This window comes from Pinus tabuliformis, chromosome 3_1 (genome assembly GCF_031772625.1).
Source record: "Pinus tabuliformis cultivar Carrire ecotype Pingquan chromosome 3_1, CPIR1, whole genome shotgun sequence".
NCBI lineage: Eukaryota > Viridiplantae > Streptophyta > Pinopsida > Pinales > Pinaceae > Pinus > Pinus tabuliformis.
In genome coordinates this window covers 294,826,898-294,845,960 of record NC_142301.1, presented here as the reverse complement: position 1 = coordinate 294,845,960, position 19,063 = coordinate 294,826,898, and the positions used below count along the sequence as shown (strand labels likewise).

Genomic DNA, 19,063 nt, shown 5'->3' with positions numbered 1-19,063 from the left:
TGTATAATTTGCTTTTGCTCTTCCTTTTCATTGTCATTTTTCCCTGATTTTCCACTATCATGGACTTGATCTGCAACAGTACTGGTGGATGACACGTTCTGATATGAAGAATCGTCTTGGAATCTTTCACCGACAGCTGGACCTTTTATCAAATTACCTTCATTATGTTGCACAATTTTAGGGGTAGAAGGCAAGCTGTTTGGATTATCATATCTATCTTTAAAAGCATTGACAATGTCTTGTAAAGAAGTGAAAGAATCCTTAGGAAAATTATTAAACCAATTCAAGGCATCACCCTCTAAAGAAAAGACAAAAAGACGCATTTTGATATCTTCATGATTAAACTGAGGGGGTCTACAATATATGATCACTATACGAGCCAACAAGCCTAGATGCCTTTTAACAGCGATTGAATCACCACCCGAGAATATAGGTAATTTCGAAATGGCCTCCTCCGGAAAATCATGGAGACGGTCAGTAAAATGACATGGTTTAAATGAATAATCCATGATGAATAATAAGGGATCAGATGGATGATAGAAATAGATCTCTGCTCAAGAAAATCAAGAGGTGAAAGAAGTGGAGTCGCCACTTGAACAATGAGTCTGATTCTAGGATCCAAAAAGTAACCACAAGCAGATATGAGGAGAGCTTCTTGTCTGGGAAAAATGAAAAAATGGAGTCGCCACCCAAACAAGAAACAAACCGAAGAGATGCTACTGATATGGCGAAAAATAAGGCAATAAAAGATCCAAATGATAACCCCAAAGGTTGAATCTGCCAGCTCAAAATGAGAGATGAGAAAGATGAGAAAATGAATGTCGATGAAACTCCAGGAACAGAAAAACTCTGTCCCCGGCAACGGCGCCAAAAAATGTTGGCGTTGCCGGGCCAGATGAAAAGATAAGAAATGAGAAGGATGATTGTCGTTGAAACGCCGAGAATAAAATGTCCCCGGCAACGGCGCCAAAAAATGTTGTCGCGCAGATTGACACGACAACGCTCAGACCGGGGGCTGTCACTCTGATCCCCGATCCCTCCGTTTAAGCCTGTCTCCCGTGGCTAAGGGGGGTAGACCCTATGATATGACGAAGACCAACTGTCGACCAGCTGGTTGGGAGACACGATATGATAAGCACTATATGGATTTAGAAGTTAAAAGACCAGTGCCTTGTGGAATTAATGTTTAATCGATTTATTATCAGATGCTTCAGGAATATAAACCATGTAGAGCAATCATCAAAGTTTAATTTGAACGATGCAAGATATCCAATAAAACCACAATGATTACCTAAACGAGAGAAGATGCTTAAACGATGATCCAACGATTAAAACTTCAAAAGATAAAATTCGATTTTAAACACTAACCCGATATCACATTTATGCAGCTGAAATTTTTTAAATGATCATTTAAGCACATTTAATCACATGCAAATGATAAACATTAATCCCACATCAAAAATTTAGCCTCAGCATAAAAAAAGAAACCTAGGTAATTCCCGAGCCAAGACTGCAATTGCAAAAATTAATTAATTTTTTTTTTTTTTTAAAACAAAAATAAAATTTTAAAACTAAAAATATCTATAATAAAACAAAATTTAAAATCTAAATCTAAAGCTAAGATTCTAAAAAGCCCTTTTTCATGAATTTTAATTTTTTTAAACTTTAAACAAAGCTAAAAAAAAAAAAATGAAAAAACTAAATTTAATTTGATCTAAAACTTAACTATAAAAATTTAAAACTAAACCTAAAGAAATATTATAAATGAATCTTTTTATTTATTTATTTTATTTTTTAAACTTAAAACCCTAAAAAAATCCTATCTAATCTATAAGTATAAACTACGCTAACACCAAATCGTATTGCCAACAAACAAAAATGAAACAAATGACTTTAAGCCTAACGATAATGAGAAGAAGGCGACTTTATCGAAACGTAAACCCAGGCGTATTCAAAACGACTTAGATTTATGTTACTGTCTATGTGACCTGTAGAAAGAAATGACGGCGGAGGGCAAACACATAAATCGATTTGAAACATTACCTGAATACTGTATTTGAACGACTTCGATTTGCTCGGATTAGCTACCTGGCGATTTCGATTGAGCTTTACCTGACTCCGAAACGCACCATTAACCCGGAACCTACTCACGCTGAGGACTGAGCAACACTGTCTTGACAGCGACGTGCTTGGATCGGTTTTCTGCTGCGTCTTTATAGTGTGCTTGCTTTGTTTGTACGCAGGTCAACCGGATGGTGGACAGAGCAGCGTGAAGACTTATGCTCAGCAAAACTCATGAATCACTTGACCCGTCAACCAACGTCAAGTGTTTTCTTTACCCACGCTGTCAGAAACCCTGCTCTCTGCGTGTGGATATATAGATTCGTTGACAACCAACGTCCTGAAAACTTCTGAGTATTTCACCGCAGGAAATGCGAGTTATGAAATGTGCAAATGGACATGGGTTCAGCAGATTTACGCAGGTGATGGCAGCGAACAGGAATGCGGATTGATTTATAAACCTTGATTATACTGATGATTACAGCATTTCAAAAAAATGTGCCTTTCCTTCAAAACACTGTCTTTCATATACAGTCACCTCCCCAGCAAAAAATAAAAACCAAAATGTCAGGATTCTCATAAATCTTCTCGGTAATCTGCAAGATAGAAAAACAAAAGCCCGCAGATATATGCAAAATTTTAAAGTAAATCCCTTCGAAACTAAATTAGAATTACAAAAAAAAATATTACAGCTCTAGAACAGCCAGATTTAGCAATAAGAGCAGAAATATTTTAAAGAAACAAAAATTTCAGATTTTCACTATGAAGAACTTCGGAAAATCTCTCATGCAAATTAGGAAAAATAAACTGAATGATAGACCCAGGGTCAAATCCAACTGGGCTCAGCAAAAAATGCTTGCGGGAGTTGGCTGGTTCAGCCGAGAACTTCCCCAAACGCCCACCAATCTTCTTCAGTAAGGGTTTTTTGCACAGCTCAAAACAACCATCAGTAAAGAGGGCAAAAATGCTGCTAGATCCCAAAAGTAATGGAGATACCTGCCATTACTTCAGAAACCCTAACACCACTCAAACCCCAGCAAGTGAACAAGATACCTGTGCTCACAATACTCTACAATAAGCTATTATTAATGGCTGAAAAGTAAAATATGCAGAAACTAAATTAGCTCACAGCACTTCCAGAGAGTAACACCAGCAAGATTTGGACCCCAAAGTCTTCTTTTATTAACCAGAAAACAGATTACAAGAGAGCTTTTTCAGTACCAGACTCACAGATCCAATGATCTGAAATGACCCCTAGCATCCTATTTAAAGGAAATGATCCCAACGGCTAGTTCGAGTGATCCATGTCGAAATGATCTCGACCGTTGATGAGGATCAAGACATCTCTTAATCTCATCCGTCGATTTATTAAAAAATGATATTTTGCATGCATTCACTCAAAATATTATTATTTTATTATTTAGGGTTTTTGCTTTATTTTATATTTTTTTTTTATTTCATTTTTAATATTTTTATTTTTTTATTTTTTTTATTTATTTATTTTCTTAAATGGATCATCGAACTAAGCCTTTGGAAACATCACCTAGGACCTAGGACTTAGGACTCATGAGGGGATTTAAAACATTTTCCAACCCTCAAGACACATTACATCATGACTTTTACAATTTACATCTTAAGGGGACAAACCCACTTAATCATAGACCCTCATAAACCACCCAGTTCTGCGACACAACTATAATCTGGCAGATTAACACACTAGGATTCTCCTAAAGTTCTAATAACAAAATGCATCCCGGCTTTGGGGTCAGGTTGAAGGAAAACTCTGCCGATCATAGATCGGTGAGACGAAAAACCTTCCGGGACGTAGATTATCATTAGAAGGTTAGGTCCACCTAGGCAATTTACATACACGACTCATATCTGCTAAGATTATTTACAATTCATACATGCAGACTGGGTTTACAATTAAAATGATCAAGCTGCTGATGACTGCAGGATGGCACGGACATGCCGATCAAGTGCTACCCCTTTTTGCAAAGAAAAGGGGGTGTACTGGATGGGTAGTTGACCGTAGTGGTCAACAGAGTCTATGATGAATATGAGTAGGATTTCTTGGTTCCCAGTCAAGGAGGCCTCAAGACCACTTCCCTAGCCTTTTAGGTCAAGGAGAAGCAATCTTGTAGCTTTTATACTTCGATGCACAAAGGGAATGGCTTATCAAGGTCAAATTCTTTGATAGAATTAATCCTAGGAGATTTTGTTTATATTACATGGTCCATCTGTTGAGAGATGCTATAATAGAGACAAAATTCCACAATTTTAAGCAGTAAATGCATGCAACAATTAGCCCTAGAACAACGAAAATACCAGTCCAATGTATATGACAAAGTAAAGCAAGAATAACATTAAAAGCATGTACTTACATGTAACAAAATATATCCTGCCGTTCACAGTTGACAAGAGAGAAGCTCCAAGAGAAGATAGACCAATATCCACATATCAAAAATCATCCATAAAGCTCCAATTTATCTTGTAGAAAAAGTGCGAAAATCTCAAGAGAGAAAATATCCATTCCGAAGTGATGATGAGCAAATGAGCTCATCTCACTTGTATTTATACACAACTTAGGAGTTCGAATTAACCTCCTTGGCCTACATAAGCCCCAAACAAAGTTGCGGGGGAGCGCTCCCCCCCCCTCGAACCCGTTCCCAATCCGCACTCCGGGCGAGAGCGGGTCGGGAGCGTGTTCCCGATAAAAAAAATTCTGCTTCTTGCCAAAATCGGGAGCGAGTTTGGAAGCGTCGCTCCCGGAGTGAAAATTAAAGCTTGGGAGCGATCGCTCCCGAGCTTTTAATTTTTGCTCCGGGAGCGACGCGCGCGACGCCGGAGCGATTCGTGCGAAAAAATTTCTGCGGACGCCAAAAAAAAATCATTTTAAAAAAAAATTTTGTTTTAAAAGGGCTTGGGGGGCAAAAAATATTTCATTGTGACTTGAATGAGTTGAGGAGAGCAAAGGAGATTGAGCAAAGGAGCGAGGAGAAGCGAGGAGCGAGCGCCGAGGAGCAAGGAGCAAGCCTGCAAGGAGGTTAGTAACTTAGTAATTTAGTATTTTAAACCTTAGTTAGGTAGTAATTTAGTAATTTAGTTTAGTTTAGTTAGTTTAGTTAGTTTAATTTAGTTTAGTTTAGTTTATTTAGTAAAAAAATCATGAATCTAAATAAATTAATAAATTTAATCTAAATAAATTAAATTAATTTTTTCATTCCTATTCCCATTCCCATTCCCATTAAATTTTGCAGATTCAAAAGCCTACAAATATCAAACATCATGGACCTGGCTATATTTTTTGGCATTTTCCTCTTCTTGGTCCCTTTTCTGGTTATTATGGTGCTGAAGAGTAGGAAACAGAGGGGCCAAGATGAAGACGGGGATGAAGAAGCTGGAGAAAGTGGATTTGATGAAAACCCCTATGAGGAGGAGCTGGAGGAGGGTGAACATGACTCTCAAAAAACTAAACAAGACCAAACCCCATTGTGGAAATATGTTAACAGACCTGAAGCAGGGAAAGGGGGTGGAACCACTAAATTTCATTGCCCCCATTGCAACAATAATTACACAGGTTCATGCACCCGTGCCAGAAAACACCTCTGCGGGAAAAGGCCATGGGATGGAGATAAACAAATAGGAATCAAAACTTGTGCAGCTATGTCAACAACAGATAGAGCCAAATACATAAGGGAAGAGGAGGAAGCCCGATACAAATCTAAAAAATCAAGGGGTTTCTTTGAACCTAGCTCACAATCACAAGCACAAAGAACTCCTTCAGCATCCTCCCAAGGGTGGATATGGAGGCACAGGTTCACCAGCTTTAAGGCGTAGAACCATATCAGATTTCCTTGATGAGGGATGTAGGAATGATGTGGATTCAAAGGTTTACAGGCTTTTCTATTCATGTGGGATACCATTCAATGTTCTTCGCTCACCTTATTGGCACGAAATGGTTTCTGCCATAAATGATGCCCCTAGCATTACTTGAAACAATTGACTGTATTGGGCCATACAATGTCATCCAAGTCATCACTGATAATGTTCCTAATTGTAAGGTAGCGGGAGCAATTATTGAGGTTAAATACCCCAACATATTTTGGTCTGGGTGTTTGGTTCACACATTGAACCTTCGGATGCATGATGTTGTCAAGAACAAAAATGCACAATACAAATGGATTGGTGATTTGTACAAGAAAGACAAACAAATGATAAGATTTATTACAAATCATAGCAATACCCATGGCCTTTTCTGCAATCATTCAAGATTGGAGTTGTTGAAGATTGCGAAGACCAGATTTGGTAGCTATTACCTCCCCTTCAGGCGACTTTGAAGGTAAGAGACTCATTGACTAGCATGGTATCAAGTCCACATTGGCAGGTATTAAAGGAAAGGGCTACAAATGCAGCTGACAGGCGAGGTTTTGAACTGGTGGAGGAGGCCGCTCTTGATGGTATGTTTTGGTCAAGTGTGAGGCAAGTATTGGATTTCGCCAAGCCCATTTATCACATGATTCGGTTTGCAGATACATATAAACCAATGACTGGCGAGGTGTATGCGCAGATGGATACCACGTTGGGGCAAATAAAACATATTGTTCATAACAGAGATCCCGACTTGTACAAACTGATTCACGATTGTGTGTGTACGGTGGAATAAACTTAATCTTCCACTACATTGCTTGGCGTATATCCTTACGCCAAAATACTACTCTACATCTTGGTTGGGCTAACTTGCACCAGGGGGTGGGATTAGGACCAAACCCCATTTAGATGCAGAGGTAACTAGAGGATATTTGGAAGCATTAGAAAAGTTGATACATGACAGGGAGGAATGTGTAGCTATGCGCCTTGAAATAGGCAGATACTTCAGTGGCACTGGTTTGTTTGGTAACTTCCATGCAATGGAAGACAGAGACAGATTTGATTCTCCCACATGGTGGGAAACATATGGCGGCCAGGGACTTTTGCCAAAATTGGCAAAAAAAGTTCTATCACAGGTTGTAAATACTTCTTCTGCAGAGAGGTGTTGGAGCACCTACAGCTTCATACATAATGTGAAAAGAAACAGACTCAATGAAAACCGAGCAGAAAGCTTGGTTTATGTGCACTACAACTTGAGGTTGTTGAGTCATTACTGTGATCGGGCTTATGAGGATCCCACATATAAAATTTGGGACAACCACCCAGAGGATGACAATTTGGAGGATGGCACTATACATCTTGAAGAACTGGAAGAGGAACTTATAAGGGATGAAGATGAAGTCGCTGCAGCAGCCATGCCACCTCCACCATCCAATAGCAGTGCTCGAGTTCCAAGTCTTGTTCCTTTGTTGTCGCCACCTCCATCTACACCCTCACGTGGAGAGCATGTGCCTTCTAGTTCTGGTCGTCGGTTTGTGCGGGAGACTCCTAGAAGACCACCACGACTTGCTCATACAGGAGACTTTCGTGGCAAGGGCCACATGTAGATTTACAGTTTACTTGTCTTTTCTAGTTTCTATTAGTTTTCATAACTGTTGAGTCTTGAGCCCTTGACTCTTGACTCTTGACTCTTTCATATCATAATGATATTTTTTGTAAACAATATATGACTGGGACAATGAAAGTTTGAAGTTTGAAGTTGCCAAGTTGGCAATTATAACTCATTGGTAATGATTGTGAATTATGAATATGATGCTTCGTGAAAGACTAAAGTTGTTTCATTTCATTTCATTATTCATAATTCATTTTATAACATTTCATTTCATGTTAATAGTTAGAAGTTAGAGCTTAGAAATATCTAAGATATTATTTCTTGTAATGGTTAAACTTAGCTTACAAGTACAATTTTGGTTATCAATGATGATAAATGTTATATATTGAATTTTCAATTTTGAAAGCTTGAAGTTGAAACTTTAAGATTGAATTTGATGAATCATGATTCACGGGACTCAATATGTTGCAGTTGTAATATGCATGTTACTAACTTGTGGACATGGTTGATGAAGATTATAACTTCTAGATGATTGATGTGATATGGTTCAATGATCAATCTATGTTTTTTTTATGTTTTTATATCTAATTCATCATTCTACATGTTTTTGTTGACATATATGTATCAAAAATTAAAAAATATAATATATATATATATATATATATATATATATATATATATTTTTAAAAAATCGCTCTAGGATTCGCTCCCAAACCGGGAGCTTCTGAAAATGTCGCTCCCGCTCCGTTTTCGCTCCCGCTCCCAAGTAACATTGGCCCCAAAAAATAAAATAATGTTCTAATAATTCAACTTTTGGTGACAAGCCCACCAAACTAGCTCATAAATGAAAAAGTAAGTCTTTCAAGAGGTCAAATAATAATCTATGCATGTTATAGTGCCCTCTAAGAGGCCTAATGAAGCCCATGGGTGCCACAATGAAGAATATGACCCTCAAACGCAGTAGACAAGGTGTTGGCCCCCGTAATAACCTGTGGTGCTCCAAATGACATGTGGGGGCACACAAGTGTCCTCATGGGTCTCCAAACAAATCGAAGATGCTTGTAGATCTCCTGCAAGGGCTAGGATGACGGTGTAGGTGGTGCCACATCATCATACAAGTGTATGGTGTAAATCTGGGGCTAACTGGGCATGATGGACCAAGGGCATCTTCCTTGTCCAATAAGTGAACCACGAGCAATCTTTAAATGGCTGTGGGGATCCATGGAGTGCTAACTGTTGCTATGGAGGCCCATGGATCTCAACGCACACCCTACAAGTGCCAATGTAGCCCTTTGAAGGATTAGGAACCTGTATAGGGAGACCAAACACAAAATGGAGACCATCTGCAATCCTGCATAAGATCCAATGTGTCCCCTAGCCTTCCAGTGCAACAAGTAATTAGAGAAGTTGAGTAGATGAGCTTACCAATCATGGACCACAGGTGGGGACTTGATAATGGTTTGCCCTTCCATAATGGGTTTCTGGATGTGTTAATGTCTCCTAAACTCCAGATGGGTTAACCAATAATCCTATTAGGTGGTTTCTACTTCTAAAGGGGATAATATAATCAAGGTGCATCCTTCAAAAGGTAGTGGCATATGACAAATAGGTGAATGAAATAGGGGATGAGAAGGGGTAGCCCTGGCTCACATGCTGGGGTACAAGGGTAGCTAATAAGAGGAGAGCCCACACTTGGGTTTATAATGTGTAGGAGGGAGCAATCGTGGTATATGAGGTGACTTGGTCTTGATTTTTCCACCCTTCTTTATATGCCTTTTGCCTTTTTATGATTTTCTTTGATTAACTGCTCGGTGCTCAAAGGAGTAAGAGTATGATGTATAAGATATAACAATGAATATCCCCCTTTCAAGGTGGGGCTGTTCATTGCCCAGTAGGGGTTGGGACAATCATGGGTTGCTATATGATGAAGGAGGTTCATAGAATCTGTAAGAATCAGGGTGATGGCCATGATGATGGGGTAGAGCTCATGTATTGGCTTTTTCCCACGTGCTAAATGTGTTTGTCCTGGCCATCTTTTGCATTTTGTGGTACATTTTCTAGTTGAATGTGGCCAAATATGCTTTTATCTTTCTTTTTCGCTGCATCAACTTTTGGGCTTCATTCCAGGCCATGGCCCAAGGTGTGGTCAAGGGGAAGGGGCATGCTAACCCTATGTGGACCCAATGGGGGAATGTGGACCTAGGTGGGAGGAATGATGAATTGGGTAATAATGAATGGAAAAAGGGTAATATAAGCAGTGTTTCACGGGGTTGTGTCCCACCATCTGGGGTCGAGTTTCTTAACTCCCTCGCGCTCCAAGGACTTGGGGACGACTGGGGGTCGTTTCCCCATGCTTCCAAAAAGCAGGGTACGCGCGGAAACTTTTAAGGGGGCGTTTCCTCAATTTTTGGGGTTGATTCCTCTAAATGGGATTGTTTCCTAGGCGAAAGACGTCGTTTCCCTAGACAAAAATCGCAAATTTTTTTTAATGAAACAAAAAAATCGTAATTTTTATGCACTGGGAAGGGTTTAAACCTTATTTATCAATGTTCATTTCACATTGTTTCATCTTTTTATGATATTTCTTTGCTCAGTTGTCCTCTTGTCCTCATTTATGATTTATCATTTGATATGTTCTTATGTTATTAGCTTATTTGCTTTTTTGTTTCAAACTTCAAATTTAGATTTTAGTGTATTTTGAATCTTGATATATGATATATTAGACTTGAGTCTTAACTCTATAAAATATTGACTCTTGATGTATCAGACTTGACTTTTATTTCAATATTCAGTATTCATAGTTGGAACTTCAATATGGTTTAAACTTTAAAACTTTAAACATTTATTTTCATTGTACATTGTTAGTAGTTACACTATATAGTTACAAACTTACATGTATGATGTATGATTATATGATATCATACTTTTTGTTTTAAATTTGTTTCAGACTTCAGTTATATGATTCATCGATTTATCATTTATCCTTCATGATGTAAGTGTTATATTTATATAATGATAAAGACAGTTACATTATAAATATTAAAATTTCAATGATATATCATATTTTTTAATTTATTTATAAGTTTTTAAGATCTCGACGTCCCCCCTTGTTTCCTAAAAAATGGTGGGGAGCTTTTGCATAGGCCGCTGCTGTGTATTCCCGCTCCCTCACCCCCGCGTCTCAGAAACTTGGTGGAACATTGAATATAAGCGGATAAGGGAGCAGGACCACACAACCAAAATCGAGGTTTCTCATGAAATACCATCCCTAGAGCCAAATGGTCAGTAAAAGAGATCCCACGGGACTAGAATCCAAGGTTAATACTTAAAAGGGGTCTAAGGGACAAGAGCACAAACCTAGCCCATTATCTTTGCCGAATCCCCCCATTAATCCATACCCAGAAGTGTCCATGATGAGCAAGCTACAATACTCAATTTCCAAATGACAAGGCATACCTTTAGGTTCGGGAGGCCCACCTTTAGACATACGATCATGGCATATGGGCGAGGGACCACATCACTAGCTCAAGTGGCAAAGAAATGGCACAATGAGCTAGCTGGTGGCTGCCGACTGAGGACCATCTTGGAGAAAAAATTCTCCTATGGATATTACCCACAAAATGGTGGGTAACAAGCCTCAACTTGCTCTGATACCATTTAGAAAATTTATGATCTGCACTCTTGACCCACTTTACAAATTTGCAAGTGTTTGTTTAGGCCCAACCCACATGTTTTGTCATTCTGATATAAATTTCAGTATGCATTCATTGCAAACATTAAAAGAGTACTTCTACTATTTTTCACTTTTTTATCAGCAGAAAATTAATACAAAATTTTGGCAAGCATTCACACATATGAGACAATTGTTTTTGGTCAAGTTGACCCCGGAAAAACCCCACAACCTCTTGGGGAAAACCAATCTTCAAAGGAGGATTTTATTGCTTAAGAAATTATAAAATAAGTATAAAAATTCACTGTACTTATCTCCCTTTTTCTGCTGTAGCATTAATTGCAATTTCTGGAAATTTGTGCCCACTGAAATCTTCAGATTTTCACAAATTTACATGCCCAGAATTTTTGCAAATTTTTCAGCTCAGCTCCTCAAAATTCATGCCCAGAATTCTGCCTCGAAAATTGTGTTGAAGGTGCCATGAAATCTGTGCTGAAGGAGTGACAGTTTGGCTGGAAATTCATGCCCCAAATTTTGCCTCGAAATTCGCTTTGACAGTGGCTGTTGTCCCGAAATTTGTGCCTCGAATTTCGGGTTTGACAGTAGCAGAAACCTCCTCAAATTTTGTGCTATTTATCTCCTCGAAATTCATGCTACAACCCCCGAAAATCGTGCCTCCTTGCCTCTAAATTCATCCCTGCTATGGCTGCTTTCTTCCTTTATTTTCATGTTGCTGTGTGCCCTCCTACAAATTTGTGCCTCCTTGCTTGCTGCGATTTCTCCTCTGTAATCTCTCCTCTCCTTGAAGTTTTCTCTCCTCTCTTCTCCTCATGCTCTCTCAAGTGTGAAGTGAAGAATGAGATCCCTTTTCCGTCTTTTGTCTCCTTGGAAAATATTGAATTCCTAAATTTAGGATCCAATGGTTGAGATTTAATATCCAAATCTCAAGATGTGTGGTTGAGATAGATTCTCCCAAATGACCCCCCTCACACATTGGCCCCATGACTTAAAAAGTCTCCTAGTATCTTTTTCAAGTTGTGTAGCTTTTCTATATTTTCTCATAAAGTGATTTTTCAACTCTCTTTGATATGAGAGAAGTACACTATGTACTTTACACATAAAGCCACTCTATAAAGTACAATTGACTTTAATATTAGAAAAAGTTAGATGGTACAACACTTTTAAGCACCTTTTCCACCCATGACATTAATATAACTCATAAATGTCACTAAGACAAAAGTAATTAATGTGCTCACTAGGCTAAAAGGGATAAAAGCATAGTAACGCCTCTCCTTGGTACTATTTCCAACAAATAATGATGAGATGGATGAGGACACGGGGTTTTCAAAACCAAATGCCATGAGTTCAAGGATGACAATGATGAGGGATGTCCAAATATTTGGGTGTATAGATGTAGGAGGAAGCAATCATGGAGAGTCGAGACATGAGTTACCCCGAACTTTGTTTTTCCACCCTTCATTATTTGCCTTTTGTCTTTTTATGATTTTTCTTTGTATTATTGCTCGAGGCTCTACGAAATAAGAGCATGCTGTGAGAGATATGCAACAACTATTACCCCCTTAAGGTGGGGCAATTTATTGCCCACTAGTGGTTGGGACATGCATGGGCTCCTTAATGATGTGTGGGGCACTCAAGGGCCTTAGAATCCAGGGTGATGGCCATGATGAAGGGGTAGAGCTCATGTTTGGCTTTTGCCCACACGCTATATTAAATGTCCCAACCATATTTTGCATTTTATGATATTCTATTATTTTGTTTCTTGCTTGTGGTCATGATATGCTTTTAACGTTCTTTTAGTTGCATCAACCTCTGAGGCAATAGTTCAAGGCTCGACCTAGACATGTGGACAGGGGGAGGGGGCGTACCAGTGCCTTGTGGACCTAGTAGTCATGTGGACTCAGAGAGTGAAAATGATGAAATAGGGCTTGTAATGTGTGGAGGGGAGTGAAAAATGTGAAATGGAAAAATGGGACCGCGCTGCCGAAATCAAGGTTTCCCAAGTAGTGCCCTGAAGCCATAGGCCAATAGGGGAGATCCCACAGGACTAGGATTGAGGATTAACCTTCATTTAAGGTGAGGGAACACAACTACAGTCAAAACTCTTTTTCCAAGTATACCCAATATTCCTAAGAAAAAACAAGCATAAGCACCCAATTGTACAATGAAGAACATACCTTTAGGACTGGATTGCCCACCTTCAAACATATGCTCTTGAAAAATGGGTGCGGACATATGACTGGTTCAGGGAGCAAAGATCAAATGACACTATGAATCGGCTACATTGGTGGCTGTTGGCTGTCGGCTGAAGAGATGCCTAGGAGAAAAATTCTCCTATGGGGTCATCCACTTTTGGTGGGTAACATGATGAACTTGGTCACCTAGGATAATACAAAATAAAGTTTTCTAGGGCAGGTATTTAACTATAAGCTAATAATACATTAATGAGGTCACTTAGCCAAAATAAATAACCAAAATTGAAAATTACCAGCATCTCAACACCCTTCCTTAATTAGAGCATGGGGTCATGTAGAAAGATGATAAAGTACAAAGGAGTGGGCATACCCAAGTCAATAGAGAGACAATTGTTGATGTAATAAGAAATGAGTGGGTTTGTGATGACCCAACTTAATAATAATACCCAACCATCATCAACATAGAACTGCTCAACTCCTAAAGAAATGCAATTTCTGAACTGCTCAATTCCGGAAGAAATGCCATTGCTGAACTACTCATCATGTAGGGTGATATGATCCTGATTTGTCCATTTGATAAATAAGTGTTGTAAAAAGTGATAGATACAAAAGATAGAAGGTATAAAAGTGAGTGAGCATACCTAACTGAATGATGAGTCAATTGTATTCGGCAGAAGAGAGAGTGGGTTTGTGATTACCCAACTTAGTAGAAAAGTGGAGCCTATGCTAGAAGAATGCTGCCATCAAACTGCTCATTACCTAGGAGACTATGATACTAAGTTCCCCATCTAATAAGGACGTGCTAGAAGAGACACCCTATATATGAACCAATTTTGGGCTTCTCACCCTTTGGAGGAAAGTGATCACTAAATTGCTCTTCTGGGTGAGGGTGTGTGAATATCTGAGATATCATACCTCAAAAGGAAGGTCAAATAAAAAATGAGACTGGATTTATAAATACCTAGCTCCACACAAAGAATGGCTATGGCCAACATATTGCAGAGAGTGGTTTTGTGATTTCTATATTCCAGCACAACTAGGAGTGAAGGTGGCTGAAATACAAATAAGAGTTGGTGAGTGTATAAGCAACTCAAAAACATTATCGGTTGTAGTTGAAAAGAAGTGTCAGGGTTCGTGAACACCCATCTCAACATGGGGTCATCCCTATGCACAACAACCTCCTTGAAGATGGAGTCCACGCCAAGAAAAGAAAGCATTAGATTGCACCTTCTTCCCTTAATATTGGACATGGGCCATCCGATGATAGACCTCCCCATTGTTGATTTTTCAAAGGGTCCTCTAAACTGATAATTACTTCTAATGATTTAAATTCTTTTTCTTATTCTTATCCATCATTTAGCAATTACGTAGAAGACATCAACCATATAACATATATGACAGTAGGATTGTTGACCACTACGTGTCAACGACCCATAGCAGTACACCCCCTTCTTTCGCAAAAGGGATAGCACCTGATCGACGTGTCTGTGCCATTCAACTATCATCAGTACACCCCCTTCTTTCGCAAAAGGGATAGCACCTGATCGACGTGTCTGTGCCATTCAACTATCATCATCAGCCTGATCATCATGTTATATTGTAAATCCTTTCTACATGTGTAAATTGTAAATAATCTCAGCAGATTCATGTCGTGTATGTAATTTCCTAGGTAAACCTAATTTTTTGGTGACAATCTACATTCCGGGAGGTTTTTTGTCTCACTGATCCATTCTCGAATGGTCAACAGAGTTTTCTTTCAGCCTTACCTCAAAGCCGGAGTGGATTTTGTCACTGGGATCTTAGGGGAGTCTTAGTGTTCTAGATCAAGTCTATATAAAAGTGATTTGGGAATAATCCTAACTATTTGGTTAGGTTATTTTATTACAAATTGTTTGGTTTGCTGAATTATATTTGTGTTGCAGAATTGGGTAGTCTGTGAGGGTCTTTTGCAAATGGGTTTTCCCCCTTGAGATGTAAAAAATGTGAAATCATGGTGTAAAGTGTCTTGAGGGTTGGAAAAATAATTTATCCCCTCATAGGTTAATTAATTAAATTTTCTGACAAAAAAATTAATTAAAATTCTAAGCCAAAATTTAATTAATTATAGGTCCCAGGTAAATTTCAATTTTTCCAAAAGCAAAATTCGTGGGTCCTTTAAAATTTAAATTTTAAAAGGTCTCAGGACTAAGGTAAATTAGTTATTTGCTAAATTTTAAGCCTTTGGTCCCCGTGGTTAAGTCAAAGTCAAAATTTTGAGGAAATTAAATTTTTGAATTAATTAAAATTCATTTAACTGAAAAATTCGAATTTCCTCAATAATTTAAAATTTCGACGGATGAGATTAAAAGAAATTTTAATCCTCATCAACGATCGAGATTTCTTTGACGAGGATCACTCGAACTAGCCGTTGGAGAATTTATCTTTAAACAGGAGGTCATTTGTCAATTGAAGGGATTCGATCTTTTGATTGTGTACTAAGCTCTCAAACTCTCTTGTATACTTTTTTGAATTAATGCAAAAGTCTTTGGGGTTTCAACGTGCTGTAGTGTTTCTCTTCATGAATTTATGGTAACATTGTTTTAATTTCTGCTTAATATTATGTGAAAACTATCAATCAATAGCTCTCTTAGAAAATCTGAATACATGTATCTTATTCAGTTTGTTGGATCTAGGGTAACATTTTTATTTTTGATTGAAGTAGCAGGTAGTGTTGGACACTGATTGTCATTGATGTCAATATGGCAATATTCAAGGAGTAGACAGAGCCACCAGAGGAGCAGATGGATACGAGAGAAGCAAACAGAGTTATAATAGAGTTCCTCGTTTGTTAGGAGTTGAACCGAAACAATCGAGCGAAGGGTTTCAGATCAAATGGAGTTTTGGGGTGTGGAGGTAAAACCTAGGGAGGTTCAGAGCTGTGATCCTGGAGATGGTAAATATCTCCACTTATCGCAGGCAGCCCTGGGTGAGATTCAAAATGCAAAGGAAAGTGAGAGAGCTCTCCTCAATGTTCATGTTGATAACAAGAAAGTTGTGCTTGGTGCGCTTACATATGGGAAATGCGACCAGTTTTCGTTGGATATTATGTTTTCTAAACCTTTCAAGCTTTCACACAGTTGCACCACAGGAAGCGTCTTCTTCATTGGTTATACCACAGTTGTAGAAGAAACAGATGGTGGAATGGGAGGATATGATGACTCAGACTCTGATTCTGATGATGATCGACAAGCTCAGGCTCTGATGCATCGTGTTAAGGAAAATGGCCAAAGAGAAGCGAGGCTTGCCAAGCCTGAGTTAATGAAAGATGGTGCGAAACAAGTGAAGCCTGAACCTGTGATAATTGATAAAGCAGCTACAAAGGCTAAGCCGGGGAAAGAAAATCACTTCCTGGCAAGAAACTGGTGGAAAAATAAGAATCCACTGATGATGAATGTGAGCCGTCGAATCAAAGAGTAGCGGATCCAACGGTCGTCACACGCGAAAGATGCCCGGACGATAATGCGCGGGAGACGTACAGGTAGGCGGTAAGCGGTATTCCCCGCACCGCCCACCGGGGTTCGATGGTATATGTACAAGGTCCAGTGATCCAGTCACAATACAACGCGTGGCGGATGAAAACCGCCGCCCCCGCAGGTTAACGTGTATGCATGTTGCGCGATCCGGGCTTGCAACTGCCGTCCGATCGGGCGACGGACGGTCAGACGGCGAGGAATATGCACGATGTTTAACGTGCGGGAAAAAAGGACTGTGACCGTTGGAAGTCGACGATCAACGGCTGTGATTGCAAATGCACAATCTATGATCCCTTTGGAACACTGTTGCGACGTCAGGATCACCTTTAATTTATTTATCTGGCTAAGCAGAAGGCATGATCGTCCCTATTGGTCATTTCTTTTGTAAGGATCCAGTGCCTTGTTTTGCCTGTGAAGTGGGTGGGTGAAACACTTCGAAGGCTTGATTTGAACCAATGAATAAGCAGAAGAGCAAAGTTGATTTGCGAGCCGCTGGTAAAATAAAAAAAAAGACTTGAGGAATTCAGGCAGAAGAAACAGAATAAAGGAAGCCATACTAAGTCTTCAGATAAACCTAAAACTTATGCAGAGGTAACATCGATGGAAACTACCTTGGATCCGGATCATAAACAGGATTCTGAATTGGAGGTTGGCATTCCTTCCAAATTACCTGAAGATGATGATAATTCCAATACGGGAGTGGATACAAGCAGGATGGAACAGTCAGTCACAGCGATCAAGGAGGGAAGCTGAAAAATCAAGCGAGTTAGAGGAAACGACAGTGACTGAGGAGGAAGCCTAAGAGACGGTGTAAGCGGAAACGAATGGACAAAGGCATGGGAATGTATAAAACAGTAGAAACAGAGAACTGTTGGTGCGGTTATGGTGGTGAAGAACCCGAGGGTGAGATAGTAGAAGCAGCAGAGGCAGAAAAAGTAGCGGAGGCTGTAGAGGTAGCAGAAGCAGCAGAGGCAGGAGAGCAGGAGTGAGACAACCTCAGCTGAATAGAGTGCAGCAGCATACCTGTTTATACCAAGGTTGGGTTGGAGCCCAAGAGGTTGGAGCCTCAGAACTGAACAGGACTGAAGTCATTGGGGTAGGTGCTCCTAAGTGCAGAACCACTACAAAACAGAGTTGGTGCTCTGGAGGTTGGAGCCTCACTGAAGTCCAAGTTGGAGCTTGGCAACTATTCACAATCAGATTTATACTTATATTGTATTTATTTCTTTGCACTGTCTTGAGTTTTAATAAAAGCATTAAATTCAGCTGTTGATTTCTGTGTTCTGTGTATACATATACATATCTATATAGGTTGTTGGCAATCACTAGAACAATTAAAAAAAAATAGTAAGAAATACTGATTCACCCCCCCCTCTTTGTATTTCCAACAATTGGTATCAGAGCAGGCTTCTTCATACTAGCCTAATAGCTTGAAGAAGGATCCGCAGCCATGATGAGAAACCACGAAGCATCAGGAAGACCTCCTTTGTTCGATGGCACTAACTTTGGTTTCTGGAAGAAAAGAATGACTTACTACTTAATGTCCCTTGGACCCGAAGTCTGGCATTTTGTTCAAAATGAATACAAAACTACTCCCACTCTTCCAACAGACTAAGAAGAGAGGAAAGCCTACATCGCAAATGCAAAGGCCATGAACTCCATCACTAGTGGAATCACTGATTCAGAGTTTACAAAAATCATGCACTGTACCTCGGCCAAAGAAATGTGGGAGAAGCTAGTTGGCTTGTACGATGGAGACTCAAAAGTCAAAAAGGCAAAGCTTCAAACTCACAGAAGACAATTTGAAAGTTTGAGGATGGAAGATGAAGAAGATATTGCAGCATACCTCCTCTGAGTAGCTGAAGTGGTAAATTCCCTGAAAGGATTGGACGAAAAAGTTGAAGAAAGTACCATTGTTCAAAAGGTATTAAGGTCTCTTCCAGACATATTTGTCTCCAAAATAAGCGCTATAGAAGAAGCAAAGGATCTAGATACCCTCAAAATGGATGAATTCTGTGGAATTCTCACTGCCTATGAAAATGAGGAAAGGTGGCCCAAGCTCCAAAGATGCAGCATTCAAGGCCACAAGGTCAAAGAAGGGGAAAGAAAGGAATGACTGTAGTGA

The 19,063-nt window shown here is 39.3% G+C and overlaps 1 protein-coding gene across 1 annotated transcript; it reads left to right on the top strand.

Moving 5' to 3' along the window:
- Positions 1 to 16,293: 16,293 nt before the first annotated feature.
- LOC149186942 (histone deacetylase HDT1-like) lies at positions 16,294 to 16,882 on the top strand. The gene has a single exon (XM_089409506.1). It carries the CDS (start codon positions 16,298 to 16,300, stop codon positions 16,880 to 16,882), a length of 585 nt encoding a protein of 194 aa, XP_089265632.1. The 5' UTR covers positions 16,294 to 16,297.
- The last annotated feature ends 2,181 nt before the right edge of the window (positions 16,883 to 19,063 follow it).

Excerpts from the sequence above, each read along its gene's own strand:
- LOC149186942 (XM_089409506.1), top strand. The coding sequence starts at position 16,298 with ATGGAGTTTTGGGGTGTGGAGGTAAAACCTAGGGAGGTTCAGAGCTGT.